Genomic DNA, 19172 nt, shown 5'->3' with positions numbered 1-19172 from the left:
CTTGATCATTTTGTACAATAAAACGAAATGCTTTTACTTTGATCAGTTATAAGCAAAGTATCTTGAGTAGCGTTCACAGTGGAATTCCGGTTTTTCGCAAGGATATGGCATATTTTGATGAACTTTGGCAAACATACATTTGCGTGTTGGTACTTAAATGTAAATGTACCTGGGCAGGTGAGAGTAATCCGCGAAAGGACTCAGTGCGGAACGATGCCGACAGAAGAGAAGCCCATCGCTCGTATGTATCCTCGAAGTCGAACCCACAATTGCTCTTCCGGTTCCATCCCTACCACTCGTCCCTTCGTTTTGTGCCCCAGAATTAACCCCTCATTCGCCTGGCCTGTTAATGAAGTCTTAAATTGTCTGTCGTTTCGCAATGCTTTTTGCTAAATTGACAAACAGCGCGCGGAAAACTATAAAAAAAGAACAAATAAAAAATTAAACGGGGTCCGGTCTCTGCTTTACCCATCCTTATTTTGTAATTAATTCATAAATATGAATATATATATATTATATATTAAGATGATTTTCCATTCACTAAATGCCATTCAGACAGTCTTGTGCCCACAAAACATTTTCTAGTTTTCTATTTATTTTGTTTTATGGGCGCGAAAGTTGATTAACGTTAATTAATTCATGCTGCGAGTGGCGTTTATATTTGAACAAATTGGAACTAAACGAGATGTTCGAGTGCCCGGAAATGCACACAAACATTCAAACAAACGCAGACACACAACCGCTGAGATACAAGATGCAAACACACAGATACAATGTTTGACCCAGTAATTAAGGCGTGTTTAGCAGGCGCATTTCATGAGGCTAATTAATGAAGTTCAGTCCATCAGCATGCAGCTTCATATCGCCTTCCCGCTCTGCACTTCCCATCTCAGTCTTCTTGGCAACCTGTTTTCCCTTGGTCTTGTGTACACAACAAAAGCAATTTCAGGGAAAACATTTCTCTCCCATTTTTCTAGTACTTCTTCTTTCTCTATTTTCCTCAGTTACTTAGTAGATGCAACCAAAAACGCCACAGGCTTGTAAGCGCAAACAAATTAAACGCAGCAAAGGCAAGCGAAGATGCACAGAAATACAGTAAGACTTGTTGAAGAAGAACAGTCTAAGCCAAAGTTTAAAAAAATGAATATATATGCCATAAACGATTTAAATGTCTATCCAACATATAATCTATAAAATATATAACTTAGAAATTTAATTTTGTAGTGTAAAATGTAAAAATGTTAAAATACTTAAGTATTTAAAAAGATCAGATATCTTCTAAAATCAGATACATTACGAAATTTCTGTGAATAATAAGTAGTTAAACTTTCTTTTCAAGATTATAAGTTCGCGTTATGCAATACCAATTAGCAAATACCAAATTGATACCGAAAAACTTTATTATTTACATTAATTTTTACAGATTCCATCTTTTAGGCATAACCAAGAATTCAAAGTCTGGTTTATTTAGCGAATTATAATAATTCAGTTCAGATTAAAAAACAGTGATCATTGGGATGCTAAACTATTCGTTTTTAACTAACAGAAGTTCGACCCCATTTTTTAAAAAACCGATGACAGCAACAGAAATTGAAGGAAGCCGCACAAAAATGTCCAACAAAACAGCGACGCCGGCAGCGCAGTAGCAGCGCAGCAGCAGAGGCGGCAGCGTGGGAGTTTCGTTAACAGCTGTACCCGAAAACACGACGCCTCTCTCGCTCTTTCTCGCGCTCTCTTTTGTTCTCTCTGCACGTAACAACATCCCTGCGTCACACGTTGTTATTGTTGTTGCTGTTGTTCCTGCGGACTGTTGTTGTTGTTGTTGTTGTTGTTGTTGTTGCTGCTGCTGTTGTTGTTGTTGCTGGTGCTGCTGATGTTCCTGCGCTGCCTAAGTTGTTGTTGGCTTTTTGTCACAGGTCGTTGCACTACCAATACCCATGCAACAAAGAGAGCGACGTACGCTGTACAGTGTGACACATGCAGGCCGCTCGGACGGCAGTCGTCGACAAAAGGCAGCAGCAGCAACAACAGCAGCAGCATCAGCAACCCCCCCTCCACCAACACTATGCGCCCTACAAAAACCTATGTAAGCCCCTGACCATCCAAAAAACCCACGAGTGATGCGAATATATCTAGTATGTGAGTGCGGTATCTAGCAGATACTTTATCGTGCAGATACTTTATCGTGCAGATACTTGTATGCAAAATTCTTAATGGGTGCAAATAAAATAGAAAATTCAATGCCAAACCAAATTAAATGTTAGTTATTATTAATTATTATGTTTAAGTACTATAGAACTAATTAATTTAAAATAAAATAATAATAAAAAAATAATCGAAACTTTGTAGTATATTAGTACTTTAAATCGTTTTCAGAGGTGAAATAGCAATTTTTTATAAGATACTTCAAATCACAAAATCAATTTTAAGCTAAGCAAACACATAAAATCATATCTAGCCAGATAATTAAGGTCATAACAACAAATTAGTTATCTCTACCAATGTCTGAACAACATTCAAACGACTCAATAAAGTAAGGAATAGTAAATTTCTCGTGCTTCACACAATTTTTATTGTAATTTTTATACGCCTCCAAAGTACGCACACATAACGATAAGAAAACTTTCCATAACAACTGAGAAAAGTGTATTGACATTTCGATCATTGTTGCTTAAGACCTGTTCGCACCTCCCCAAACTGTCCCATAAATTGACAATCTTGAAAATGGAAATTTCCTATGCCAATCCTGTAGCTGAATTCGTTTGCTTGGAAATGCAAATGCACAAGGGTATAAAGAATCCGGCCATAAATATGTAATGAATCAAGTGGCTGCAGGTTCCCATTAAAAAGGCCCAATTAAAACCAAGTGCAAATCATGCTGGCAGATCAAGGAGTTATTTTCCCCATTAATCCTTTCGAATATATATATATTTTTTTTTTGCAGGGGAGCTGTTGGAAAACAATTTTAAAGAATATTCTCAAGTGGCACGAAAAAAAAAAAATTGCTCTGCGATTATTTTGTGTATCTCGCGGGGCATAAAAGAAAAGCATTCAAATGAACTTTCCTCGCTGGTATGGTTGTTGTTGTCCTTGTTCTTGTTGTACGTGGCACAAGTGCGGCCGCATGCTCAAGCACACACCCATACACCCAAAGAAGGAACCAGAAAACGTGTTGAGTGGCAAAAAAAAAAAAAACGTAATAATAATAATAATAAAAAACAAGAATGAACGCTTCTGTCGTAGCCTAGACCAAGTTGATACCCGCTAGTTACTGACAATTTAGCATCAGCTTTCTTCTTTCGCTGAAAACTTAATGGCATGAGAGTGTAAAAAAGTGCATTAGTTACTTTTAACAAAGCCATTTAGAAACTGAAGGAACACATTTTATAAATTTTTAAGGACTTGGCATAAACGTTCTTTACTTTGATAACTACTGATTACATTTTATTATCGAGCATTAATCTGATGGATTTTAATGATCAATCGTGACATCTTTCTCTCTTACGCAAAACCAATATACCCTACGTAATGTTCGTGTGACGGGTATAAAATCAAGTGAAGAATACCAAACAAAAACAAGTCAAACAGAGATAGGGCTCTTTCCGTCTAACAATTTCATATTCAACATATTCCCCACCTTTTTCACCCTTTTTCCAGGCAATTTCATTTTCGCAAAACCTGAGTGTTTCCCCAAAACATTCGCTTTTCCCCGCATCCCAATTTAAAGTTTGTGATTTTAAATGATTAATGTGTTAGTCAAGATTTCGTACAATGATTGATTAATTAACGTTGACAACCCGAACGGCAGAGAAGAAAAAAAATTGCCGACACACGCACACCCTTTCCATAAATACACACACACCCACCAACACAAAGGCGCAATCTTTTGGTTGTCCAGTTTTCCATGACTTCTTTTTTAGTTAATAAATTGACTTCCATATTCGTTACGGTCTTTTCTTATCCCCTTCTTCCATGTTCATGATATTATTGTTGCCGTTGCGTTTCCCACCCAAAATCATTTTCCTATGAAATCTGAAACGATGGCTCTGCGGACGTTGATGTGCGTGTGTGTGTGGCCAGGTTTTAGCCTTGATTGATTCGAAACCGAGTTTAGTTAGCCCGAGAAACCGTAAGGGGTAGCAGAGATCAATGCACAGAGAGAAATCAATGTGCACTACCTCGACCAATTTGTACCAAAAAGTGTTTAATTTTCGTGTTTAACCAAGCTAAATTAGCTAAAGCAAACTGGTTTTATAAGTTGCAAGATGTACTATTACTATTATTACTCTAGCTTTTCTCTCAGTGTTCATATTTCCTTTGCAGTTTGCCACTGTCAATCGAGTCTCTTTCTCACCTCAATTTCGAGCCATATGTGCGTGTGTTTGCAAAGGTGTACACGCAATTAATTATGTTGACAACTGACATCAATTGAAACGCTATCGTAAGGCAATCATCAAACATTAATCGAATGTGACATTCGGCTGGCAATTCTGAACTTTGCTTTTGTTCTCCCAAGAATCCCAGTTAGCTCCTTATACACAAATGCACATAAATTACACGTGAGGAAAGTGATTTTCCAGCTAAGACAAATATCGCTTTGCATGACTAACGTCGATTTTCAGTCATGTAAAGGATATTTAATAGATACTGTTATTTGATTACTCAAGTAACTTGTTTCAAGTGCTTGGGTACTTATTCTACCATTATGATTATTGATTTCAATTAAAATTACATTTGCTCATTGAAAGCTGTTTAAATGTTCATGGCTTTCTGCATTCATTTATTAAAACTTGCATCTTTAAACTATGAATTAAGATGCCCCATTGCATGAGATACATTTTTGGTGAAATCATGGCACAGTGAATATTTACAAAGTCTCCCCCGGATTCGTATGTACCCATAAAATTGGTACTTATAGACAATCGCTGTATAAGTGTTCCACTGCATAAATAGATTTCAGTACTGGATTGTTTATACATGCGCATATAGAATATATATTCCCTTATCGGATCCGTTCTCCCGAAGCGGATCGTAACGACCCCAAAAACGGGGGTCTTGATTCCAACTGGCCGCAGATGAATCGAAGACGGATCTCATTACCTGAAACGCTCGCCTTGCATATTCAACAAGATGACTACCAGTTTGTGTGTTGCGACAGATCCCCGAATCGCCAGATACGCCAGTTATCCCCGCCTATATCTGTCCCGATCAACGACCTCTCCCACCCGCGCTCAAAATTCCGTGGGCCAGACACAATGGGCGGCCATTCATCTTTACGTAATTTCGATATCAGAGAAGCGGCGCAGCACAAACAACAAACAATAAGAAGGCAACACAAAATTGTTTCTTTGAAACAAAAGCACGAAACAGAAAGTGAAAGTCTAATTCAGCGACAGGGAGACCTAACTAACACAAACCCGAGCGATTGAAGAGGCCACTATGCCGGATTTGGGAGGGTATTGTAATTATGGCCATGCCATGTGAACTTAATGAGTGCATTTTATAGGGAATCTCAAAATTCACTCTATTCTTCGTGGTTTCACTCGGCGTTTCCATCGCTCCCACCGTCACAATCGAAAGTATCTCGGCATTTTATGGATCTACAATTGTTGCCAGATGTTTTAAACCAGTTTATTTGCCAAAGCCAATTCGAAATCTATAAAAATGTTTATTTATATACTATACAGACAATCGGTGTACACATATATGTATATCTACATACGTGTTTATGCGGTCCATATGTGCAGGAAATTCGATGTCGAGGCGATGCGAGCAAGAGAATATGTTTAGATACAACAAAAATTTAAATAAATTTTATATAAAAATCCCATAATCACTGCCTCTGATTTGTTGTAAAACAAAGAAAGGCAACTGTTATGGGCGACTTTTGAATGCTCTCACAGTAAAATCCCATGAAAGTAAGCTTAACATTCTTTAAGCTTCATTATGAATTTCAATTAGACACTGAAAGTTAATTAAAATTAAGCATTTCAAATCAACTTTAATTAGATGTAAAGTTGGCAAGCTGTATTAATTAAATAAGATTTAGTAGAGTATTAAAACAGAAAGTGAACTAAACTAATTCCCACGCGTCATATTGAACCAACAAAAGCATCAGGAGTAGAAAAAACTGCGAACCAAGTTAACAGGTTAACAGCCAACTGCTTTGGTTTGATTTCGACGGTTTCTGCTTTAGCTGGGAGCTAATTAAAAATGCATTCGACTTGGCCAGCTAAGGCGACAACAACAAACAGGGCCGGCCAAAACAGCAGTTTAACCAATTAGCATGTGAGGGCCAACTAAAAAGGCAAACAAATGAATGTAATGAGATGGGCGACTTTTCGAATTAGCCGCCTAGCACAAATGAAAACCACCACCCACAGCCACCCCTTTTTCTATACGAATGTTTTGTACTTTTTCTGTTTTTTTTCTGCCTGATGCGGAAGATTGCCTAACTAACGGACCGGAAAGTATCTTAAGCAGAGCACAGAGCTGAACAGAGCAGAGTATCTGGCAGATGCGTAAGCGTGCCGGTAGATTTTCGATTCTTCACTCGGCACCCGAACTGAAAAACTGATTTATATTAACCCGAAAAAAGCTAAGAATCTCAAATGAATTTATACTACGACAAAAGGCAACGCACGTTTTGATGTTGTAGATACATTCTTTTCATGTTGTTGCCGCTGCCGCGACGCAAGTACAACGGAAAACGGCGAGCAAGTACAAATACGAGTACGAGTACGAGAGTATCTCTCGGGTTTTTCGGACGTGGACGTACGAGTATCTGGTCATGAGTATCTGGTTCCGCGACGCCACTCAGCACGTTCATTATGGCATTTTGTCAGAAACAAATTTCAGAGTCGCTCTCGCCCCGAAAGTGTGCCTGTATCTGAATCCGTATCCGTATCTGTATCTGATGTATCTGTATCTGTGCTTCTGCCGTTGCTGTTGCCTCTGCCGTTGCCCCTGTTGTTGCTGCTGCCGCTGCTGCTGCTGCGGTTTGTTGCGCGATAAGCATACGGATATGTCAGTTAATTATTTGTTTATATTTCGTATTGCCTCGCTCTCTTAAACTGTACATACTCACTCGCCCCGTTCGTTCATGTGCGATGTACACATTTCGTCGCCATCGATACGCGTTTATGTGGTCTAGACTCTAGAGTCTAGACTCTAGAGCTAAGGGGCTCTACATAGAGAGTGCTATAGCTAGATGTGTACATGGTCACATCTGTATCGTTCATTTCGCATATGATTTTCTGCTGATTAAGGCAAAAGCAAACACACCCGGTCCACAAGCCACTGGAGTCTGCTTGATCGCACTGTATGCGATTGGTTCCCAAATGGGTGCGATGCCTCGTGTTCCAAAACCTCTCAAGATTATTTTATACACAAGAATGTGTTTGACCTTACAGTTTTAACATGAGTTGAATAGGTTTTATATATAGGTTTTGTTTTGTAAAGTAATCCTTTTACATATATTAAACTTTTGTATCAATTGATATCGACGTATTTGTAAATGTTTACAAGTTAAATATAAATGATTATATTATATTATATTATATTATTATATTATATTATAGAAAAACAAGATACAAATCCTAACTTTATGAGAAATGAATTACGATTTGAAGAAATGTGCACATTTCCCGGCTATCAATTTGAAATAAAACATTCAGTACCAGGAGCCACAAATGTTTAAGTAAATTGATATCCGCAAGTTTGGTCGAAGCAGCAAGTGCAGCTGGCCACCGCAAATGTTGCCGCTGCAGCAACATTCGCGGCAACATTTACAGCAGCAGCCAGAGATGCAGTGGCGCAGCAACAGCGGCAACATGTACAGCGGCAACAGCAGCAAGTTGTGGCAGCAACGAAACAGGCGATAAGGAAGAAAGCATAGGCGGCCAATGCGAATGGGGGAAAATGGCTGGAAAACCGGTGCAGAAATGCCAGTTGCCGTCGCCATCGTCTGTGCCTGCGTCTCGGGCTTTCGCGAAAGATTCGCTTGAGTGTTGCTGGTGCAACAACTTGCAACATGCGGCCACTGCACAATCGTGCGGTGAATGCAGCTGAGCGCCTGCTACAATGCAGCGACCGAACACCTGGAATGGGGCATCCACCTTCGGGATAGCCCGGACTATCCAGCCACAGACACAGCTCCAGCTGCAGCTCCATCCGAAAGAGTCCCATCGTCAACACCCCTCCCCAAAATGCGATTCCCAAGTTCCATCTGCACTCGCATTCCCAGTGTCTCAGGTTGCGATTGCCCGCTTTTGAGGGCTGTTTTGCGGCAGCAGGGATGTTTCCACTCGAGGGTTGGGAATCCAGATATATTGGGTATTGGGCCCAAGCCCAAGCACACGAAACGAAAAATAAAACAGCAAACTGTGGGTGAGGCCGCGCTGCTGCACAGGAGAAAAACCCGAAAAAAAAAGCGTACAACAAAAGCTCAGCCAAAGCGGAAACCTGTTTTGGCCATCGAGCAAAGTGAGTTGAGTGAGCAAAGAGTTAAGTTGAGCAGCAGCATTGACCCCAACTGACTCAACGACAAAATATGCCACAGAAAAGGACGGCAACAGAGCGTCGGACAGAGATGGCAGACGCACAGAAGGAGATGGAGTTGAAGACTGGAGCCTCGGGAGATCTCTCGTATCCGAATAAATGCAGAACATGGTGCGAAATATTTAATACAAAAATGCTGAAAAGGAGTTTGGCCTGACAAAATAAAGCACCACACTAAACCATGTACAGTGAAATGTTGTTAACTCAAACCTTCATTACTGCATATTTTACTTTTTGCATAAGCTAACCTTAGAAAAAAACGACCCTGTTTCTTAAATTGCGAAAGTAATGGAAATTCGAAATTTCATCATCAACATATATGTACTACAGTTATTTTTTATTTAATCATATCATGAATACTTACGAATATAATTTCAGACCCGGATTGGAAATTTTGGATTTCAAGAATTTAAAGATTAAAAGTGTACGCATTTAAGCTACTTTCATTTGATTATAATTTTGTAATTTAAGTGGATAAAGGCTTAAGTTATATGGGTTCAAAAAATGAATTCGTAACAGGAAATTCCATGGTGCGCAGTTCGCGATACAGAGGCAAACCTGTAGCAGCCAACTGCAGCAGACGAAGCGAGGTGAGGCCAAGTAAACCTGTTTACAGTTTAAACTTCGCATTCGATATATTCGATGTGAACTCTTTTTTGTTGTGCCATAGTAAGTATGTTCGTCTGGCAGGTTCTGGTGCTGCTTCTTCTTGGCCAACCAAGTGGTTTTAAGCCACCTACGAAGTCGAAGCTTAGGCCGGGTTATCTTCAGCTTAATTGGGTCATTCACACGCGCCACTTGCCCGTCGATAGAGGTGGATATACGACTCCAGAGGGAGATAAAGATACAGATGGAGACACTGCTGAAAAACACACACAACTTTTTCAGCCTAGCAACAACTTCCGGTGTCTCAAAGACGAAACGAACAAGAAACTAAAGACGAGGCATACATTACATGTTAGACCACTCGAAGACGTATATATGAGAAGACGGGGGCAAAACAAACGGCGGCGAACAGAGGGAGATACATGTATGTAAAAAAAGGAAAGACAAATAATACTGTTTATCAAGTGTTGAAAAGCATTTAAAATGTCGAGTATGCCAGGTATTGTGCTTAAATGCATGCCCTTCGTTGGAATGCATCTGATATTGGTAAGGGGATTGATTAAAAGACATAAGCTGAATGCTGTTATTCATTTTAAAAATATTCAAGCAAAATATACCAATAACTTCCTGTTTTATTATTACATTATGTCATTTAAACAACAAGGCAATACATAATACTTTATTTTAATATTTACTTTGATTTTTTGGAGTTAAAAAAGCAAACGATAATAAAATAAGATGGTATGTTTCGCATAAAAAGTATTTATCTAAGATCCAAAATAATTAAATAAATCAATATTAAAAGACTCTTTAATATTCGAAGCATTCTTCTTTCCCCAAAAATATGTATTGAAATATTTCTCGAATTGGTTTCAAAACTGAAAATTCTAGTATCTTATAGATTGCAGTAACGAAACAACGGTAGTTCTCTCCCACACGGAATGTTTTCTACCTACAAGGATCAAACGAAATCAAAGGATCAATGTTGAAGAAGAAGCAGAGAGAGAGAAAGAGAGAATCAAAGACAGGGCAAAAACAAAGTCATCAGTCCAAAGACAAAGGCAAATAAATGGAGAGACAAAAGAGACGGCCATAAAAACTCAACCGACAACTTCTGGATGTGCGAGGGTAGAGGGTAGAGCGAGAGAGAGAGGTGTGTGCATCCATCATTTTCTAGGCGATGCAAGCAAAAGCAATAGCAACAACCACAACAAACTGCAGTTTGGTCTAAGGAAATTATTTGGCAATTCCAAAGCCTCGAAATAAATGGTATTGATCCATTTTTAAAAGCCGAGCTTTGACTCAAGCTCCCCTCAAGCATAAAAACATCAATCATGCGAAGTTCTACACGAAAAGCGCTTCAAGGTCCTATCAACATGAGAAGTGAAAAAAAAGGCATATCAAAACCCGAAGTAGAACTGGTTTTGAAATGCAAAAAGCCACCCACACGAAACTAAAACGCTATAAACTAATTAGGCGATAAGAGCGTTAACTTACTTACCCAGAAACTGTGCTGATAATCCAACTTGATTTTGATTTCCTTTGATTTGCCCTTATTTGTGTTGTTATTTCAACTTAGCATTTATCCAATGCTTTGACTTTTAATCCAACTGCAACAACAACAAGAACGGCACAACTTTATTAGCTGGCCAATGCAACAACAATCAAAAAAGCACAAACTCTCCGCTCTCCTCTCTCGATGTCTTTGTGTGTGTGCAAAAATCAAAACAAAACACGGCAAAAACACTTAAAACTCAAAGAGAGCGAATGAGAGAATGAGAAAGAGAGTGATCCGCTTTGCTTTTGTTTTAGTTTTTAGTGACTGCAACATGTTGAATGTGTTTACTCTTGCCCTAACGGTAAATGCTAGAGCTGCAGTTTAAAAATCCTCTGCTCGTCTGGAATTGAAAATAAACAATTTACAAGCGGAAATTTTCTTTTGCATCACAAAATCCACAATCACTCACACGCACACACAAACACACATATATCTATATATATATAAACGCGCACCTTTAAAAAGGACGCTGTTGAGGGTTGCATTTTATGTTAAACATAATATTAATTATTTGCTTACTTTTATCTCACAATGCACTGTTAGAAATTTCCACTGTTATGTTATTCATGTGTTTGCATAAAACTGGAGAAATTAAACACGGTATCTGAACCAAAATAAAAGAAAGCCGCCAACAAAATCGGTTATGTTTGACTTCTTTTCACTATAATATACACCTTTAACTCATTTGCTTGTTCAATTAGCATGCACTACTTAGTTATTTGGTACAGTGTATTTTTTACGAGAGTTCTCGACAATTTTCGAGCGCTAAAACAAAGAAACCGCGCTCGACGATAAAAACCGCGTCCGACTGCCGCTGTTTTTTTGTTGTTTTGAGAGGCGCTAGTGGTGGAACGATGGCTGGGAAAACATCGATGACGCTATCGATCAAGTAATTACTTATCCTTCTGTTGCTGAATGTTGAGTGTATGGCAGCACTGTTTACTTAGTCACAAAAATGATGTTTGAATTAAAAAGCCGATTTTAACATCAAGGAATTCATTGTGATTTGAACATGTCTTCTACAAATGTTATAACTTATTAGGTGCAGCTTAACGCAATTAAATAGCTGAATAGGTTTTAAGTAATAGGTAAATAAGGGCATTGTTTAATATTCATAAATGAGCTTTCATTTGCAGCTTTGAATAGAAAAACATTTTATATATACATTTATCTTACAAACTTTCCAACTTAAGTTTAATATTATACTCGCAACATTTTTAAAACTCGTATAACATTACGCTAAAGTATCGCATAATTATTGGCTCGCATCCCTGGTGCTCGTTATTGTTACGTTATTCGGCAATTTCATCAATCTGGCAACTCTGTCCCTCACACACACTCAGTCGCCCCCCAAATGTATCGGAAACATGCAGCCGAGTTAAAATAGTGAAAAACTAGTTAGCAAACATAACCGATCAGTGCGGATAATAAGAATTGGCAATTCAAAATTAAATGGTAAACAAACGTTGGTCAGAGCGGTTAATTAAACTTAACCCCAGGGACGCGGAGAGAGTGGCCAGTGAAAGCCAGAACACTCTCTTTCGTCGGACCGTTTATGTGTGTGTGTGTGTTACGTGTGTGCGTATGTGTCTGTGTTGACAAAATACAACAAATCGCAGCGAAAACAGGAAGTGTACGAACGATAAAGCATAAGATTGCACATTTCGCATTCAAATAGGCGACAAAAACCCGGGGGCGCAAGCAGTCCCACACATTTCTAACCCACTCACACTCACGCCGCAGATCAGGGGGCGTTTTTTTAGATCAGTGACCAAGTCTTATATGGCTTTATGTTTTGATGCTGCAATAAATGAGTGTGAAACATCACGTCATTTATGCCACGCTCCTTCTCCAAAAACCAAAGATCAAGTTGATTTCACTGCATATATATATATATATATATATATATATGTATTCATATATACAATAGTTAATGTTCGTGTGTGTCATTCGCTCATCATCTATATAGTATACGAGTGTTGTTATTGTGGATCGCTTTCGCATGTTAATGCTTTTCTGTGTTTTTTTTCATTCCATTTTTTTTATCAAAGTTGCGCGCTATCGCCCAGTCAGCTCAGAAGCAGCCGCTCCCCAACTGAGAGCACAGAGAAACCAGCTCTGGCCACTTGCTCCTCCGGATCCGGCTCCTGCTCCTGTCCCCGATCCCCTTCCCCACCCGCCAAATCCAGATCCTGCTCCAAATGACGGACGGCGAACAGCAAGAGGCGCTGGTCAAGCGGGCCGAGGACGAGCGCGAGGACATCTTCCGGCGCTACGAACTCGGGCTGGATCCCAGCAATGTGGTGGACTCCTGGGAGAATCCCACCTTCGAGATCTACCACAGGACAGACAAGTGAGTAATATCAATGATTCGCAAGAAAAATCCCAATAATGCCACTGATGCTCCCACAGATATGGCTTCTTGCACGACTCGCGGCTGCCGTCGACGCGTGATGCCCAGGAGGTGCATCGCAACAAGATCGAAATGGAGCGGGACAAAAAGTGGATGAAGATGCTCAATCAGTGGCCTCCGCCTCAGGATAAGCTGCACAAGCGCGTCTACAAGGGCATACCGGATCGCGTGCGAATGGTGGCCTGGAATAAGCTGCTTGACATCCAGAAATCGATAGACAACAATGCTGGCGTCTACCTCCGAATGCTGCAGCTGGCCAGGAAGTACTCCACGGAGACGCGACAGATCGATGCCGATGTGAATCGTCAGTTTCGCGACAATCTTGCCTTTCGCGAGCGCTACAGCGTAAAGCAGTGCTCGCTATTCAATGTGCTCAACGCCTATAGCATCTACAACTCGGAGCTGGGCTACTGCCAGGGCATGGCGTGTGTGGCTGGCGTACTGTTGCTGTATTTGCACGAGGAGGAGGCTTTTTGGGCATTAAATACGCTGATAACAGACCAAAAATACGGCATGCACGGGCTGTTTATCGAGGGATTCCCGAAGCTGACGCGATTCATCGATCACCACGACCGCATCATGTCGAAAATAATGCGAAAACTACATAAGCACTTTACCAAACACAACGTTGACGCCCTGCTGTACGCTATTAAGTGGTTCTTTGTCGTCTTCGTGGAACGCGTATGTAAACAAAAAGGTGTATTTATTACAAAAATACTTAATAGATCTGTTTTGCAGGTTCCATTCAGCTTAAGTCTGCGCGTGTGGGATATATTCATGTTAGACGGCGATCGCGTCATACTGTCCATGGCTATCACCATTCTGTACCTTCACAAAGACGAGCTGTTGCGCCTAAAGGACATGGACGCCATCATTGAGTACTTGCAAGTACGGCTGCACAAGAACTTTGGCTACAGCGACGATGATGCCATTCAGGCTCTGGAACGCGTGATGAAGAAGCTGAAGGACCTGAAGTTAGATGTGCCGCCGCCAGCCAAGTCAAACGAGTTCCCCACCCGGAAACTAGGCGACTTCGTGGAGGCGGATATGGAGAAGAAGATCGGGCGCAGACGCAATGATTACACAGACGCGGAGAAGCAAGTCATAACAGATGTGATATCAAGGTGGGATTTCTTTGCGTTGTTAACGTGAATTTACTCATAATAATTTTTCTGGCTTTTTTAGACAAGAACAAAACGCGATCGACGTTCAGTCCACAGTGTCCTACGAGACTTCGGAGTGCGCAACGGGTGAGTCATGCGTCACACAAGTCCTTACACTGTTTATCTACTAATCCTAATGCTTGCTTTAAACAATCCACTACCCCACTTGCTGACTGTAACTATAATCTGCAATTATAATTGAAAATTCTATTCTTATTTTGTATTGTGTGGTGCAAGTTTATCACAAATGTATATGTTTGTATATATATATTATGTTTATGTAAACCGAAACACGAGCAGTTCCTCAAATCGAACTTGAATTGGTGTTGCCCTAGACGTAATCCTATGTACAAAGTCCTGTTTAGTTCTAGAATATGATATATGGCATATGTATTCTGTTTGATTTGAGTAGCGATGTATAGTTTTCCTTTTGAGTATACGTTAAGATCGTAGCCACTTTCAGCGAGTCATCGTTGGCAGTCCAACCCAAATGCGTCACCATCTCGCTGGCCGAAGCATTAAACTAATTGAATAATATGCTAATATTGACCTTTTGCACGTTGGAGGGAACTAAGAAGAGAATTCCTATTCCTATTTGTGTAATGTGATGGATGGCTCAAAGCAGTTTAATTGGTTCTGGATGGAGTACCAAGTTTTAAACGTAGCGGATCTAATGGGCACTAATTCTAACTGTATATGTAAAGTATTAGCATTTAAGAGCCAAATAACCAAGGCAGCCACAAAAACCAGTTCATGCTTATTAAATACGCCCCTCGACGTTCATGTAATCGGATGATTCATTTTGTAACCATTGTCTAACATTGTCCGCTGCGTGTACATATATATCCGTTTCGATCACAAGCCACCGCTTCTGCGTCTTGCCGGCAATCGGAGCTGCAAAAAAAACCCGAAATCAGATCTGACCTAATTCGCAATCGCTTCTGTAATTCTGTTCCTAGGTGATGGATACTCAATGAAAACGTTTGAGAGTATCACTAGCTTAGCCACCTCGCCGGCGAATAGCAGCTACTCGCTGTACAGCAATGGATTTGTGGTGACCACTATCGATAGTGAACAAGATCCCGCCCGCAGCCAGAGTATCCACAATCTCAGCTACCTGCAGACGCATCCAGCTCTGCCGCCCAACGGGCTGCAGCACATGCGGCACAGCTTTAGCAGCGATAGCGACAGTCGCAATCGCATCGATCTGGATCAGGCACTGGAAGTTCTCCAGCAACAGCAGCTGCCCCTCCACCCGAAGACTCCCAGCAGCCAGGTGGTGTATATCGTGCAAAACGGAGGCGGAGGCGGCAGGTACATGGACGGGCATCGGGATGCTGCGGATGATGATGACGATGATGCGCTGAGCGTGGAGAACACACGCCTTTAATCTTAGTTGATTCGTATTGCGTATTCTTTCTTTATGTAGTTAATGTCTGTTTTGCCCACTTGATTTGTAAAACACATATGCCAATAACGAATTCCTCCCGCTCCCCAAAAAAAACCCTTAAACATTCGCTAGTAATATCCGTATGTACTTAGCTTTAATTTTTGTATTGTCGAACCGACAGGAACCTGAAATTGTTATTCATTTGCTAGCATTCATCGATGTGTGTATTTAGTGTTTCTTCCACATTCTTTCTTGTCCCCTCACTCTCCGATATTATCCAACCGAGAGTCTCAACTTAATATTCCAAATACTGATAACTCCTAAGACTCCAACTATTCCGTTTGAAACTACGTACAACGATTAATATTTATTGCTAACCGCCTAACTTCTTACCCACAATTCCTTATACCTACTAGCCTAAACCTACTGATTAGGTAACTTAAGCTTTGCTCTTGCATTTACTTTATTTGCCCTACAAACGAAACTCAACTTTTAGTTTATGTTAAAGCCAAAATTGTAGCTGTAATCTAATTGATTAGCCAATAATTATATATGATTATACATATAGCGGAACGTACCACACAAATAAATATGATTTTGTACTGAAAAGAACACATTTGCCAGCATGGTTGATTTTAGCCCAATATATTATTGTACACAATATATGTTTCAGGCTAAGAAAACAGTATTAGTACGAAGTAATCGACTCGATTTGCACCACACAAACAAGTACAAAAACACAAGAACACTAACACAGCTAACAAAAATTTCACATTGCCACAATCACAGCCACAATTGAAAACTAAATGCAATTTTCCAAAAACCAAATTTTTTTTCCAACGCATTGGCAACACGACGAACTGGGATTGGTCAAACCAAATCGACAAAAAATACGAATTTCCTATAAACGCAATTTATTAGTTACGCTTACCGTTCCCGAGGATTCGCACTCAATACGAAGTTCGCTTGCAGGTACTTCAGTTGCCTCGCACGGCTCCTCGGAAACCATGTCGCTGGAGGACAATAAGTGAGTATATATCCACGGTCGGTTACAGTCAAAATAATGTTGGATACAAGATATACAATCAGATCTGAAAGGCTAAGGGAAACAAAAATGATTTCCATCGGAAGTATGCATGTTATTTTGACTGTAACTCCTTGAAAGCATCGTTAGGCTCATCTTCTACGACCCCATACTTTGCAGCATTCACCTGAGGACCGCCAACATGCTGCAGAACACTCCGCAGCGCGAGATGCTCCTCGGCACCTGACGTCAACTGCCGCCCGCGTCCATCGCGGCGCAGGCAGCTGCAGAGAATCGCCAAACACTCACCACAGCCACCTCTGCGGGATTAGCAGTAGCAGGAGCAACGGGAGCTAGCCCAACATCCTCGCCGAGAGCTACGCCCACACCGCCGCCCGTGCCGCCGAGATCTCCGCTGTCGCTGGGATGACTAGCAAAGCAAAAGGCGGCAGCTAACCGGAGCGGGATCACCTAGTTCCTGGTGCTAGCCGTCGTCTGCCTTTGCTTAGCCTTAAGTCTTCAAGCCCTGCCACCGCTGCAACCACTAGAGCTAGGCCTTCCATGGGTGCAGCCAATAGGAATCACCAAGCTTCGAGAGAATGAGAGCACACACACACACTTTGTATATACGCCGCGGGAAGCTTGGGGCACGACTTGGTAGTGACTTAGATGCGCCAAATTAAATTTACAACAGTTACGAGTTAAACAATTGATAAAAGCAATCGAGAATTACAAAAAATACACAAAAACTGCTAATGGAACAATATTTAAGCAAGAGCAAATCGTATCTAATACAACTACAAAGCGGTTAGAAGTCTATTTAATTGCAAATTGAATTCAACTCAAGCATATATATTATAGAAATTGTTGTAAATTGTACTTGTATATACGTACCAAACAAAATACAAAGCAACGTTAAAAAGTTACGTCCATGAAATGCAAACGAATGTAAAGGCGAAAGGCAACCAAATATTAATTGAAAACTATAGATAACAGAATCGTACGATTACGCTAGATTTATGTATAGTTATATCCGCATAGCAGTACACGACCCGAGCAAACTGACAAATGAATTGAGTGTTTACCATTAATTTCATGATTAAACTTTTCACAAACATGAATCACTAGTTTAAGTTTCTCAGCAAAAGGAATTATGTATATTTTCATTTAAATTATGTTCAACAACGTCTCCAAATAAAATTGTCAACTGAAGCTAAGCTAATCCCCCGCTTTGGTGTCCAGCTTGCCGCCCTTTTCGATAATTGAACCTAGATCCTTGAGCGACACCTCACCGGTTCCTCTTTCCAGAGGCTGTGGCTGATTGGGACCGGGTTTCCAGCCCACAAAGTAGATGATTTGGAAGGTTGCAGGTATGCCCTTCTCGTTGGGCTTTGCATACAACTCCTGGTATATGGCGCTGGCCGCGAGCATCGTTTCTCGACTCAGATGAGCGGGTCGATTGAATGCAGCATTGTTCTCTGCCATACCCTTGAGATCCCACATCAGTTCGAACATGCTGGGATAACCGATGACTAGTTCATCGGTGTCTATGGTCAGCATGGTAAAGCCGGCGCGATTTAGCAGGGAACCAATATCCCTAATCTGAGTGAAGGGCGAGATGTGCGGAGATATGCCACCTTTGCGCTCCAGCTCGGCCAGCTGAAGGGAGGAGCGCAACTCGTACAGAGTGTCTCCACCAAACATGGAGGCTATAAAGACGCCATCCGGTTTCAGACTCCGCTTAATTCTGGCAAAGCAGCCGGGCAGATCATTCACCCAGTGCAGACTCAGGCTAGAGATGACCAGATCGAGTGAATTGTCCTCAAACTGAAAGGAATTCTCATTTAGACTTGCAACTTTGGCCTAAGTAGCTTAATTACCCACATCCAGCTGCTCCTCGTCCTTAACCAGTTTCACCATTTTCAGACCCGGAGTGCCCTGTGCCTGCTCCAGCATGGTGGCACTGGTGTCCGTGAGCGTCAGCTGCTCCACACTCTCCGCCAGGATGTGTCTGGAGAGATAGCCACGACTGCATCCGATATCCGCCGCCGCCTTGAATTCCCGCTTAATGTCGAATACTCTGTCTGCCAGGCGGAAGCCGATCTCCTCTTTTAAGTAATCGTAAAGACCGACATCTTCGCTGTATATGTATATTGTTTACTAATTAGAAATGTACTCTATTCGTGGAGAGAAGAACTCACCTGAGTGCGGCTCTTTCCTTCTGTAATCTCTTGGCATTGCGGTCGAATATATATTGCGATGTTTGGGTGAGTGAGGATAGGGCGCGTAGTTCACATCTGACCTTTAGGGTCGATAGTTTTGTTAATTTTCTTAACATATTCCGACTTTTGATCAGAGCAGTGCTGTAATAAGCAACCGGCTGCGGGAAAATGAAAATATTACATTATTTGTCATTGAAAGTCGAAGTATGTATACCCTACATGTCTTAAATCTAGTGG

At 41.0% G+C, this 19172-nt stretch overlaps 3 protein-coding genes across 8 annotated transcripts in view; 1 reads left to right on the top strand and 2 right to left on the bottom strand.

Annotated features, from left to right (window-relative positions):
* LOC6609083 (neurogenic protein mastermind) overlaps nucleotides 1–11548 on the bottom strand; it is a 66050-nt gene extending 54502 nt beyond the window's left edge. The window contains exons 1-2 of one of the 2 annotated variants that reach the window (XM_032714795.1): nucleotides 11243–11548; nucleotides 10667–11063 (exon numbers count right to left, since the gene is read on the bottom strand). The gene's annotated coding sequence lies outside the window, so the exon portion shown is untranslated. The remainder of the gene's footprint in view (nucleotides 1–10666; nucleotides 11064–11242) is intronic. The other variant, XM_032714796.1, reaches the window with a different exon arrangement.
* Nucleotides 11549–12049: 501 nt separating this feature from the next.
* LOC6609078 (USP6 N-terminal-like protein) lies at nucleotides 12050–17930 on the top strand. 4 transcript variants are annotated; one of them, XM_032716434.1, is made up of 7 exons: nucleotides 12051–12178; nucleotides 12775–13076; nucleotides 13136–13817; nucleotides 13875–14260; nucleotides 14322–14386; nucleotides 16662–16716; nucleotides 16894–17930. In XM_032716434.1, the coding sequence occupies exons 2-7, from the start codon at nucleotides 12925–12927 to the stop codon at nucleotides 16958–16960; spliced, it is 1407 nt and encodes a 468-aa protein (XP_032572325.1). In that variant the 5' UTR covers nucleotides 12051–12178; nucleotides 12775–12924; the 3' UTR covers nucleotides 16961–17930. The 4 variants fall into 4 exon arrangements, with proteins under 4 accessions (XP_032572324.1, XP_032572325.1, XP_002033781.1 ...); XM_002033745.2 differs by having other exon boundaries at nucleotides 16611–16716; XM_032716433.1 differs by lacking the exons at nucleotides 16662–16716; nucleotides 16894–17930 and adding an exon at nucleotides 15259–16303 and having other exon boundaries at nucleotides 12050–12178.
* LOC6609077 (arginine-hydroxylase NDUFAF5, mitochondrial) lies at nucleotides 17842–19150 on the bottom strand. 2 transcript variants are annotated; one of them, XM_002033744.2, is made up of 3 exons: nucleotides 18915–19150; nucleotides 18598–18853; nucleotides 17842–18540 (listed from the first exon to the last, which is right to left on the bottom strand). In XM_002033744.2, exons 1-3 carry the CDS (start codon nucleotides 19049–19051, stop codon nucleotides 17932–17934), a joined length of 1002 nt encoding a protein of 333 aa, XP_002033780.1. In that variant the 5' UTR covers nucleotides 19052–19150; the 3' UTR covers nucleotides 17842–17931. The 2 variants fall into 2 exon arrangements, with proteins under 2 accessions (XP_002033780.1, XP_032572328.1); XM_032716437.1 differs by lacking the exon at nucleotides 18915–19150 and having other exon boundaries at nucleotides 18594–18686.
* Between the last annotated feature and the right edge of the window lie 22 nt (nucleotides 19151–19172).

The sequence above is a fragment of the Drosophila sechellia genome, chromosome 2R (genome assembly GCF_004382195.2).
Source record: "Drosophila sechellia strain sech25 chromosome 2R, ASM438219v1, whole genome shotgun sequence".
NCBI lineage: Eukaryota > Metazoa > Arthropoda > Insecta > Diptera > Drosophilidae > Drosophila > Drosophila sechellia.
The sequence above is the reverse complement of the archived record's forward strand: the minus strand, read 5'-3'. Positions and strand labels throughout refer to the sequence as shown.